The following is a 12,307-nucleotide window of genomic DNA, read 5'->3' as shown; positions in this document are numbered from 1 at the left end:
ACACAAGCCTAAGATCACCATGCGCAATGCCAAGTGTCGACTGGAGTGGTATAAGCTCCATGAGTCAGTGGAGGGGCCCATATCCAGGTCTCCTTCCTTCCCCGGGGACCCTCCACATGCCATTCTAGTCTGGTGTAACACATCCAGTCACTACTTACTGTACCTACGAGGCTTTCTGTGTGTTCCACAGTCTATCTGTGACATTCTGACATACCCGGTTGACTCTTGAAGGATGAGGCCTCATCCTCACATGCACGCACGCATGCACACACACACGATTATCAGAAATAAAAGAGACTTGTGCCTGTAAAATAGTAAATATTACCAGGCATTCTAAAGGACCATGTGAACATGCTTAATTGTATTTATTGACTCAATGATTAATTTCTTACATGTATATTCCAAATGTTACATAAGATATGTTGATGTTTAACCATGAAAACAAGAGCTGTTGTAAAGTTTAAAGAAATGTGTGTTAATGTGTAGGTGGCAGTTCCTAGAATCAATTTAACCATGTTATGTCAGTTGCACTCTTTTTGTTTTTAAAGCCCTCCTGCATAAACATCCGCTGTACCTTACTTCATTGTTAACTTATAGACGTACGAGATACCAGAACCAGTCTCAGGGATGGCTAACTCGGGGGATCCCTTCGCCACACAGGCCACATTGCGTGCTTGAGCATTGCAAAATACGTTATTCAATCATTTCACCCACCGCTCGTGCGCGTGAACAAGCGTCTGCGTAGCCATGCGCTACAAGCCCCCTCCTTATTGGATATCAGGAAGATACAAACCCACGTGGATGCTTGAAAGACAAACTAGGAGAGATTCATGAATGATAACTAACTAGGTTTCCCTTTTTATCTGTGGATTAATCGTCGGAGTAGAGACACACAATTTTGTATGAGGCCTGGTCAAAATTCTACAAAGAACCAGCTAAAAAGAGGACCATATGCATGTAAGTTAAAATAACAACCCAATGTTCATCTCCCAGGACAAACTAGCAAGCTAGCTAAATGTCCATGAATGTTTCGACCTGCCCCAAATTAATATAATTGATTCATAGTTGATTTTGGTATTTTATTAAACTGCATGATCGGGTCAGGTGGGGATAGACAAAATCTAACTTTTTACTGACAAAAGTGTTTTTTATGATTGTGTTTTGCATTAATGTATTGATTTGAATATTTGTGTATACTGTATATTGTTGTGTACGTACAGTACCAGTCAAAGTTTGAACACACCTACTCATTCCAGGGTTTTATTTTTACTATTTTCTACATTGTACTGTAGAATAATAGTGAAGACATCAAAACTATGAAATAACACATATGGAATCATGTAGTAACCAAAAAAGTGTTAAACAAATCAACATATATTTTATATTTGAGATTCGTCAAAGTAGCCACCCTTTGCCTTGATGACAGCTTTGCACACTCTTGGCATTCTCTCAACCAGCTTCATGAGGTAGTCACCTGGAATGCATTTCAATTAACAGGTGTGCCTTGTTAATTGTTAATTTGTGGAATTTCTTTCCTTCTTAATGCGTTTGAGCCAATCAGTTGTGTTGTGACAAGGTAGGGGTGGTTTACAGAAGATGGTCTTTTACCAAATAGGGTTAAGTCCATATTATGGCAAGAACAGCTCAAATCAGCAAAGAGAAATGACAGTCCATCCGGAAAATGTCAACAACTTTGAAAGTTTCTTCAAGTGCAGTCGCAAAACCATCAAGCGCTATGATGAAACTGGTTCTCATGAGGACCGCCACAGGAAAGGAAGACCCAGTGTTACCTCTGCTGCAGAGGATAAGTTCATTAGAGTTACCAGCCTCAGAAATTGCAACCCAAATAAATGAGTTCAAGTAACAGACACATCTCAACATCAACTGTGCAGAGGAAACTGCGTGAATCAGGTCTTCATGGTCGAATTGCTGCAAAGAAACCACTACTAAAGGAGACCTGCTTGGGCCAAGAAACACAGGGAATGTACATTAGACTGGTGGAAATCTGTCCGTTGGTCTGAGTCCAAATTGGAGATTTTTTGTTCCAACCGCCGTGTCTTTGTGAGACATACAGTAGGTGAACGGATGATCTCCGCATGTGTGGTTCCCACCGTGAAGCATGGAGGAGGAGGTGTGATGGTGTGGGGGTGCTTTGCTGGTGACACTGTCAGTGATTTATTTAGAATTCAAGGCACACTTAACCAGCATGGCTACCACAGCATTCTGCAGCGGTACGCCATCCCATCTGGTTTGCGCTTAGTGGGACTATCATTTGTTTTTCAACAGGACAATGAGCCAACGCACCTCCCGGCTGTGTAAGGGCTATTTGACCAAGAAGGAGAGTGATGGAGTGCTGCATCAGATGACCTGGAATCCACAATCACCCGACCTCAACCCAATTGAGATGGTTTGGGATGAAGGAAAAGCAGCCAACAAGTGCTCAGCATATGTGGGAACTCCTTCAAGACTGTTGGAAAATAATTCCAGGTGAAGCTGGTTGAGAGAATGCCAAGAGTGTGCAAAGCTGTCATCAAGGCAAAGGGTGGCTACTTTGAAGAATCTCAAATCTAAAATATATTTTGATTTGTTTAACACTTTTTTGGTTACTACATGATTCCATATGTGTTATTTCATAGTTTTGATGTCTTCACTATTATTCTACAATGTATAAAATAGTAAAAATAAAAACCCTTGAATGAGTAGGTGTCAAAACATTTGACTGGTTCTGTATGTGTATTGATGTGTATACAAGGTTCATCTGTAAAAGAGAGCTTTGGTCTCAGCATGACTCCCTGTCTAAATAAAGGTTAAATAAAATAGGTTATGTGTTGCTTCACACAGGCACAATGATGATATGACTTGATAGCAATGAGAAAATAAAGTCTTACAATAAATGTCACATGTTTTATAAAAGTAATTGTCCTTCCTATCTGTTACTGGGCTGTTTAATCAGTCACCACTGGCAACTAAGAAAAGCTTCTGTTGTAAGAGAGAGATTCTGCACAATCCAGAGTTTTATTTCCACAGAAAAATTATATGACTGCATATGAACAGGCAGCAGTTAGTGTTTACAGTTCCCAGTATGTGCTATTAACAAGATGCAAATGCACTAGGCCTTGAGGAACCGTACATACAGCTGATCCATTCCAAATGACACTGTTACATCTCAGGTACTGTGACAGCAGAGTTGTCCTGATGTCGCCTGTGTTCTACAGTCCTTAACCCTGGGCGTAACCCTGAACCTAATTCCAATAGGAAATCACTGTTCCTGGGATGTCTCTGTGTTTGGAACATGAACCTGCCTTCTACCGTACTACTGTATCCACTTGTGCTCCTTCACCTCTAGCATTTCCCCAGGTGGCCTCCAGGTGGCGGCTGCAGGGCTATGTGAAGGATATGACGCGCCACCGTGCCGTTGAGGAAGAGCAGGAACACTGCGGTAAACTGGCACCAGAAAGTGAGGGTGAAACCCAAGGGAGAGGCGTGCTGACAGAGCAGAGCCACAAACACCACCACACCACCCACCGACAGTGCTGCCACCACCAGCACCAGAGCTGACCCCAGGCCCCACTCGCCGGTCCCGAGTCCCGGACCTCACTCACTTGCGACATGACCAGCAACTCCAGGCCAAAGATGGCTCCCACAATGGCCAGGGAAACCAACGAGCGACACAGGCCCACCGCCATCCCCTGCACCCCAGATACACTCAGGTGGGTGGTGCAATTAGGTGTGGCTGTTTGTTCCACCATAGCCTTCAGGGTGCAGAAGTGCCACCGACCAAACATCTTCCGGCCGTCCACCAGCAACCAGTGGCCAACACACACGGCTATGGAGGAGAGGACAATGGCCAAGGCCGTGCAGAGGATGATCAGACTGCGGGTCAACACCTCCAGGAAGAGAGGCCAGGCCTTCCTCTGACGGGGGGCTCCTCCTGGGACCTACAGGAAGGGGATTGAGTGATTTTGGGGTAAATAATTGTGCAGGTACAGAGTACAGTAGAGACACGTGTGACCAGGACAGAGACAAAGACACATGGCACTGTGTGAACACAGGGAAGTGCCTTAAAGTCCACTGTAAGTTAATCTATCTGGAGTCCTGAACCAAGAATCCACCGATTTTACACACCAACCAAACTTCTGGGAGAGCGCGATGGTCCTCTTTTGGATTAGTCCTGAAACCAGTAACCTTGGTTATGTCTCTCTCCAGCAGAGTTTGAATCAGGTGATTAAAGAGGAGAAACTTGAGTACCAGATCCAGCTGTGTAGAATACCTTGGGTTCATTCTTTCATGTGAAATAAGACTGCAGGCATATGAGGGAACAAATCATAGGCTATTGGACTAGTGTTACTAGAGAAAATAAAAAGAAATCACTATTTTAGAAAAAGCCCATAACAAAGGTAAACAAGATGTCTGAATTTAAGCAGGAATATCATCTTTTACTTTTGAAGAGAGCCAACAACTACAGGTTAAACTCAAATAAATCATTCTATTTAATGGCAAATACACCTGGTTAACATCTCACAGACCTCACAAAACAAATACACGCTAAACCAGTTATAATTTTAAAAGAAAAATATACAAATGCGTTAACTATAAACAATATCGCGATTAATTACAATTTTAAAAGCTTATGAAAATCTATATAAATCAGAATTAAACAACAGTTGGACTGATCCTACCACCTTCTAAGACTCAACAACCCTGAAGCAATTATCAGCAGACAAAAAAAGTATCACTAAAAACAGAGATCACTGAAAAAGAAATATTAGACACTGTTAAAACATTTGCGCGGAGAAAAGCACCAGGAATCGACTGTTTTCCCACAGAATCCTATTTAACATTTTGGGACAAAATTCAGTGCTTCCTTATTCCATCTATCAAACAGTTATTTCAGTTATATTAAAACCAGGAAAATCTGGAGAGTCCCCTGCTGATTACAAACCCATAACTTTAATACATTGTGAGAATAATAACAAAGCTCATAAGCAATCAAATGGAAAAAGTCTTACCAGACTTAATAATATATTTCTTTAATTCTATATCACATATTTTGATTTGTTTAACACTTTTATTTTACTACATAATAATATAATATAATATGCCATTTAGCAGATGCTTTTATCCAAAGCGACTTACAGTCATGTGTGCATACATTTTTACGTATGGGTGGTCCCGGGGATCGAACCCACTACCCTGGCGTCACAAGCGCCATGCTCTACCAATTGTTATTTCATAGTTTTGATGCCTTCACTATTATTCTACAATGTAGAAAATAGTAAAAAATAAAGAAAAACCCTTGAATGAGTAGGTGTGTCCAAACTTTTGACTGGTACTGTATAATTAATTAAGTCCAAAAATGGATGTAGCAACTGCTGATTGTCCCTTTAAGATGATAATAAAATAAGGTGATCATAACATTAAAGAATGTACAGTATGAGAGTGTCTCTGAAAGTCTGTTCTGTTTCAATAGTGGTTCACTAACACAAGCAACTTCATCAGTAGCCTAATGACAGAACACTGAAGATTTAGCCTAAACATCAATCATGGACATGATACCATTGAGCAATCCGACAAAACATATTTATCATACTTATTTATAAGCATTTACTGTGCGATTTACAAGAAAATCTACCGTCAGTCATCATTATAATAAAAACACTAGAATATTTACTTTGATCTGAATAGTTGTAAATAACATGTTGTATTCCCTGCAATAGTCTCCACTTGACCGAGAGGCAAAAGCGGCAGCGAAACGGATCTTAGAATATATAAAGTACAGTGGGAGTTATGTTTAGGTGTATGATTAACAAACATTCATAAAACAATGCAAGTCTCCTTCTGGAATAAACTCCAGAAGTCCCCTCCCTCTAGTTATTCAGCCAGAATGTACTTCTTTAAAATTTATTTTTGTACAGTTATTAGAAGTCCGGTCAGGGGATACTCTGCTGTCACCAGGAGGAGACAGAGGAAGGAAGAAGGTTCCTTCCATGAGTGCACAGAGATTTACGCATCAAGACTATGGCCATTATGGTCCTCTGTAGCTCAATTGGTAGAGCATGGCGCTTGTAACGCCAGGGTAGTGGGTTCGATCCCCGGGACCACCCATACGTAAAAATGTATGCACACATGACTGTAAGTCGCTTTGGATAAAACAGTCTGCTAAATGGCATATTATCATTATTATTCCCAATCTCACACCATTTCTACCCAATTCATGCATGAACGCACTCCTGAGTGGAAATGTTGTCTCAAACAGTGAGAAAGCAGTGCAAAGCTCAACTTGCCTCCTGTGAACCACTGTTATAGAGCCCCACAGTGAAGGTGTCATAATACCAATAAAACCTAGCGGTCAAACAGGGAAATGGTTCCAATCGTTTGTCCACCATTCATTTTTCCCATAGGGAATTTTAGAAACACTTATAATAAGGGCTGTGTTTCGTGTAATCTTACCCGGGCGTGACGTTTGGATAAACATGTAAATCTCTCTTGGAGAAGGTGACTATCAATATATTTCGGCTTTATTTACTCTCAGATTTGAAAATGCTAATTAGCATCAAAGTAGACATCATGCAAGACTACAAATCCCTGCAAGCTCCTGCATGTCATTTCTAGCTGACACCTTTGCGAACAGGTGTTGTCAATTTAAAACGTGCACAAGACATTCACAGAATTGTCAATTTAAAGAAATGTAGACAATTTATTGATTACTACATTTAGCTAACGTTAGTTAATCCAGACATTCTTACCTTTACCTCGATTCGGCAGTCTCGTCCAGATCATGGCTCCCGAGTGGCACAGCGGTCTAAGGCACTGCATCTCAGTGCTTGAGGCGTCACTACAGACCCCCTGGTTTGATTCCAGGCTGTATCACAACCGGCCATGATTGGGAGTCCCATAGGGCAGCGCACAATTGGCCCAGGTTTGGCCGGTGTAGGCTGTCATTGTAAATAATAATTTGTTCTTAACTGACTTCCCTAGTTAAATAATAATGGCATTTGTAGTTCTTTTGTAGCCACATTAGCAGCTAATCAGCGTTTCATTTTTGGGGGGTAAATACAGGTGAATATATTGATAAGTCACTTTTTCCTAGAGAGATTTACACTGGTTATCAAAACGTCACGTCATGGTAAGCCTACACGAAACACAGCCCTTATTTTAAGTGTTTCTAAAAACCCCTCTGGGCAAAATGAATGGTGGAAAAACAATTGGAACCATTTTCCTTGTTTGACCACTAGGTTTTATGGGTATAATGACTCATACTGTGGTAGTCTATTGGTTAACTGAAAAGAGCTAACCATTCCTACAAGAAGTATAAAGATCTTGGAGAGCTGCCAGAAGCATTATTCAAGAAACAGGTGTTGTTTCTCAGTGAACTTTTGCCCCAGGAGATAGTGCAAGGTGGAACAAAACAATGTGGTAAATGGACAAAGTATTCTTCTTGATTTGAGTTTATATTTACTGAATATACACATTTATTTAAACGTGCGAAGTCAGACAAGTTAGTATGATCTCATCTCATGAAATAACCAAGCATGACAACAGAAATGTTAAAACAAATGTATACTTTATGGAGTTCCTGGGCTTTACAACTAGTTGAGAACATTCACTAGGAAATTGCTGGTGGAGGACGGCTTGACTCGGTCCGTAGCGGCGGCTTGTCGGTCCTGTATTCTCAGTGTGACCATAGGTGGTCCACACTAGGCATTCAGCGTTCACATGCTATACACAGTAGCAAACATACCTGGGTCCAACACGTACATAAAATACATGAGGTGGGCTTGATTTATCTTGTTTAGTACAATGGAACCATTTGAATAGTCCAAAAAGTGCAAACTCCAACCACCCTGCACGCTACTCAGCTAAACCAAGCACACCTCTAGAATTACAAACTATTTGACATGTGCATTTGCCCCAGGTGTTGCAGCAAAGGGCATACTACTGGAATTTAAGGCATCTCACAGGGACGAGGTGTGGGCTGACCACAGAGGTCATGGTTCTACACTGCCAGCGGTCGGCCCGGTCAGTCAGTCAGTTCTTAGACTCCATACTTCCCTTTCAGCTCCTCTACCAAGGCAATGTACTCCTTCCTGGCATCCTCTTGGCTCTTTCCTATAAAAGAGGCACAAGGAAGAGAAAGAGAACACATTCAGAAAACATGTTGATAACAGGTTACTGTTAAAAGATTGTCTGGCTCAACCAGTACACTTATGACTTTAAATGCATTGACCTGAAGGGATCCACAGCTGTCTAAAACTGATTCCCCGTGAACTACAAATCACTTAAGCTGAAGAATAGTGCCCTCTACAGTCTAAATGTGTGAAGGACTACAGGAAACACACCTTTCTCCTTCTCCCAGGCGTCCCACTTGGCTTTCCCAGTGAAATCAAGCATCCCAGGACGAGCTTCAGAAACAAAGAAAAACACAAGATCAACAGACTATACTCAATACAATGAGGCATCTACACTTGAGGGGTATCATAAAGCACTGGATACTGGCTTACCGGTGTTGACGTCGCCTACTTTGGCCTGTTTGAACAGAGCATAAACCCTGAGCATCTCTGCATCTGCTGGCTTGGCCTTCAGCTGCTTCACCTCCTCTGCAGCCTTATCAAAGTCTGCCTGGGTGGGACAGAAGCAAAATATGCGATTAAGGTCAGCTAAACATAGAGAAAAGAAAGCCTTCACATGAAAATTGCTGCTTCCAAGTGAAATCGGAGAGATGATGGCGTTAGACATGAAAGGTTCCTATACAATCTCATTACAAAATGCCAGCAACCTTACAGTAGACAGATCTATTTCAGCAAAAGGTTCAGCTAGATAATCACCGGATAGCAATTGAGAGTCAGTGTGGCGTAAATTGAACCTTGATCTCATCTAGGTCTATTAGGTTTAGCCTACAGGCAGTAAAACTGCATCAAAGTCATGATGACATTCTATTGTGAGCAACTGGAGACCAGAATGGCAGAACATAGAATCTGGCCTCAAAACCAGAGCTACTGAGTATGGAAACAAATCATTGTTGCTGAAAAGGAAGTCTATGCTGCCAAGAAAAAGAAAAGAAAAAAAGGCCCCCAGCAGTACAATGGGCCCTCTGAGTTGGCTGAGCTTGAGCAACATTACAAAATGCCACACTCGATGTGCCACCCTGCAAACTGTGCCGGGGGGGGGGGGGAGGAAGAAAGACAAAACACAGCCTAGGAACATAGGCAGGTTGTTGCCCCCGCTTATAGTTAGGCTATTATTAGTTTCACTGAAATGTTTGTTGCCAGATGGCCTGGGTGTTGCTTTTGGAGCCTTTGCAACCCACCCAGAGGAAAGACTGGATTGCAATAACCTCGGTCAGAGTCCAAGTAAAGCTAATAACCAGGGGAAAGTACCCAACCCTTATCTGTACAGCCTCAAAGGCAGGTTTCAAAAGACAACACATTAAGTGTTGTGCATCTATTAGCTTTGTGCACCTGCTCACTCAGACATTGTAAATGTTAGACCACAAAACAGTTCCAGGGAAAAAGCTTTGCATTGCCCACCATTTACAGTCCTGCCAGATACAAAAGCATTGTGTATCAATGCAAATATAATGCTCATTCCTGACTCATGAGGTTGATGCAGAGAAGGAAGGAGACAACCCGGCATGGTGCTAATGTATGAGAGTGTAGCCACTAACCACAAAATAATCTGGCCTGATGGTAGTGGCTAAACAAGCACTTTATCTGAACTAAAAAATAAAAAAGCCAAGGTCTTGAGTTTTAATGTTGCAATATGTGTGAGGCAACACACTGTTACAATGTGACACAGCCAAAACCCATGTAATCTAATCTGCTCAGCTAAACACATGCAAAATATGTTTTCGCCTCTGCTTCAATAGGAGGACAGAGATCCAGTTGCCAAACTCACTGAATAAAAGATTATCTATCTCCATGGCTACAACTCACCTGTGAACTTATAAGGGGCATATTCATTACAGAAACTTTTAACGTTTAAGAACCAAACGACCTAAAACGTGCGATTCTATTTGACAAATTCAGGTAGGTCCTGCGCTGTTTCGTTTGCTTTCGTTTAAGAAACGTTTTGCAACAGAATCGGCGTAATGACTATGCCCCCAGGTGAGAGGCAGAGGGCATGAGCTTAAGGGCCAAAGTACAAACCAGTCAAATAAACGTGATCAACTCAAACAGTGCTTTTACCTTCAATCTGATGGATCTGCATAATTTAGGTCTATGTAAACAGATATAACGTGACTAATATAGACATTAATTCCTCTAACTAGAGACGCTTGCTAAATTGTTTCTGCAAGTTCTTCAATAATGAGTTTATTCAATGGTAGTTTATGACCCTGCGAACTGCGTTCCGGGGCGCGAGCCTTCTTGCTTTCGAGTGACCCTGTGATTATAAGAGCTGCGCAAAACGGCAACATTTCTTCCTTCATCCTTTAACAACAAGCTATACTTTAGTCAACGTTAGATATAATTACTTTCACATGCTTCTTCTCACCAGGATATTACGCAAGCAATCATATTCAACAGAGGAGCGTGTTTGAAGTACACACAATCAGTGCCTTGGGCTATGTCAAAGCCGCACCACTCCCTTCAAGTAGGGTGACAGTAGCGCCAAAGCCAGGCAATCCTCTGGTTTGCGAGTGACATTAGCTTGCTAGATATTGAGCTGTCAAACAAAGGAAATGGAGTGGTTTTATCGGGTGGAAGCATGGGAATTACGCCTTTTAAAGGCAATAACATTAGGCCAGTTTAATTCAAAATTGCCACAAGACCGACGGGGATAACTAGTAACTAAATTAGTAGTGGTGCCAAGTCAAGTGCCAACTCCAGTTTGGCAAAAACAATATGCGTTTTACTTTTGTTCTAGCTAGCTAGCTACCGTCAGCGGACAAAGCCAAGTCTACATGTTAGTGAACCTGCACTTGGACCAGGAAATCAAAATAACAATACAACTAGCTATGCATGTTATGGTAACTAGCTACAATGTAATGTCAAAAACAATACAAATTCGATACAAACCTCAGACATGATTTTCAATTCCTTTTGAAGGCCCTTCGTACAGTCACAGAACACTACTGGCGTCCACAGCCCAGAACTAACGGAAAAGAGAGTAGACCGTTCCTGATGTGTGTCGTGAGCAACAGCGTGAGCAGCAATAATGGAATCGGCGGTTCACCTTTACAATAAAAGTCACCAATTGAAACATGCAAACGGATAAAGTGCCCAAGGTTCTGAAGTCTATACATTCACAGTGCGATTGTGTCAAATCAACTAATTATTGTATTTTGTTGAATGTATATAACATTCCAACCTTGTTTAGCGTTATCCTTTTTTTAATCGATTTGCATCAGTTTCAATTGGGACCTTTATTGTGAAGGCAAACCGCCGACTATTGTTGCTAACGCGAATGTTGTTCACGACACAGTGGTCCGTTCCTGCAAGGGTTTCACTACTGCGCGATGCGGATACCGCCCCTTAATTCCATTGGTAGATTCACCGAGTGACACTCACGCAACATCTCCGTTAGTTGGGGTGAGTGAAGGTAACCAATCAAAGCCCTCAATTCATTATCACGAGTGGTGGTCCCACTAAAGTAGGGCACGGGGTTATGGCGATGTGTGTCTGCAACATAATTAAATATTTATCTCTACTATAGAACCATGTCTCGCGCTGTAGTTTAAAAATTCAGTGGATAGGGTTTCCACTAGTTACCATTGCCACAAAGGTAAAAATTGCTATTTTGTAAAAAATTTATGAAAACAAAAAGCAGCTTTTTGGTCTTAATAGAATGTTTGATTTTTTAGGCATAAGGTCAGCAGTGTGGTTAAGGTTAGGTTTAAAATCAAACGTTAAGAAGATAAATTGTAGAAATGGGCCGGGTTTATGACTGTGGCAACTAGTGACGACCAGTGGATAATAATAATATAATATGCCATTTAGCAGACGCTTTTATCCAAAGCCACTTACAGTCATGCGTGCATACATGTTTGTGTATGGGTGGTCCCGGGGATCGAACCCACTATCTTGGCGTTACAAGCGCCGTGCTCTACCAGCTGAGCTACAGAGGAAGAGCTACAATTGATGTCATATCTGAATTCCAACATCTTTATGCACATTCGCAATTGATCATGTAATTTCAAATCGGCTATGTGAGGGTAGCCTTATGATATCTCTCATAGGATTTTTCTTGCATTTTAATTTCAGAAAATGTCCATAATATATTTGCAGTAATAGTGGAATAATTGTTTCACATTATTACTTAACCACCAATGTTGTGATTGGCTGTGATATTCGCCTATTAAATTCTCCTG

The 12,307-nt window shown here is 41.5% G+C and overlaps 1 protein-coding gene and 1 pseudogene across 2 annotated transcripts; both read right to left on the bottom strand.

The window, feature by feature from the left end:
- Positions 1-3,342: 3,342 nt before the first annotated feature.
- On the bottom strand, positions 3,343-7,992 carry LOC311129198 (voltage-dependent calcium channel gamma-like subunit; annotated as a pseudogene). Its single transcript has 2 exons — positions 7,960-7,992; positions 3,343-3,938 (listed from the first exon to the last, which is right to left on the bottom strand). The product of its transcript is annotated as a voltage-dependent calcium channel gamma-like subunit (transcript).
- Positions 7,546-11,113, bottom strand: LOC311129629 (acyl-CoA-binding protein-like). Its single transcript, XM_084161976.1, has 4 exons — positions 11,016-11,113; positions 8,502-8,619; positions 8,340-8,402; positions 7,546-8,109 (listed from the first exon to the last, which is right to left on the bottom strand). The coding sequence occupies exons 1-4, from the start codon at positions 11,022-11,024 to the stop codon at positions 8,036-8,038; spliced, it is 264 nt and encodes an 87-aa protein (XP_084018102.1). The 5' UTR covers positions 11,025-11,113; the 3' UTR covers positions 7,546-8,035.
- Between the last annotated feature and the right edge of the window lie 1,194 nt (positions 11,114-12,307).

The sequence above is a fragment of the Coregonus lavaretus genome (genome assembly GCF_964263955.1).
Source record: "Coregonus lavaretus genome assembly, chromosome: 5".
Taxonomy (NCBI): domain Eukaryota; kingdom Metazoa; phylum Chordata; class Actinopteri; order Salmoniformes; family Salmonidae; genus Coregonus; species Coregonus lavaretus.
Note: the sequence above shows the minus strand (reverse complement) of the source record. Positions and strands in the feature narration are given on the sequence as shown.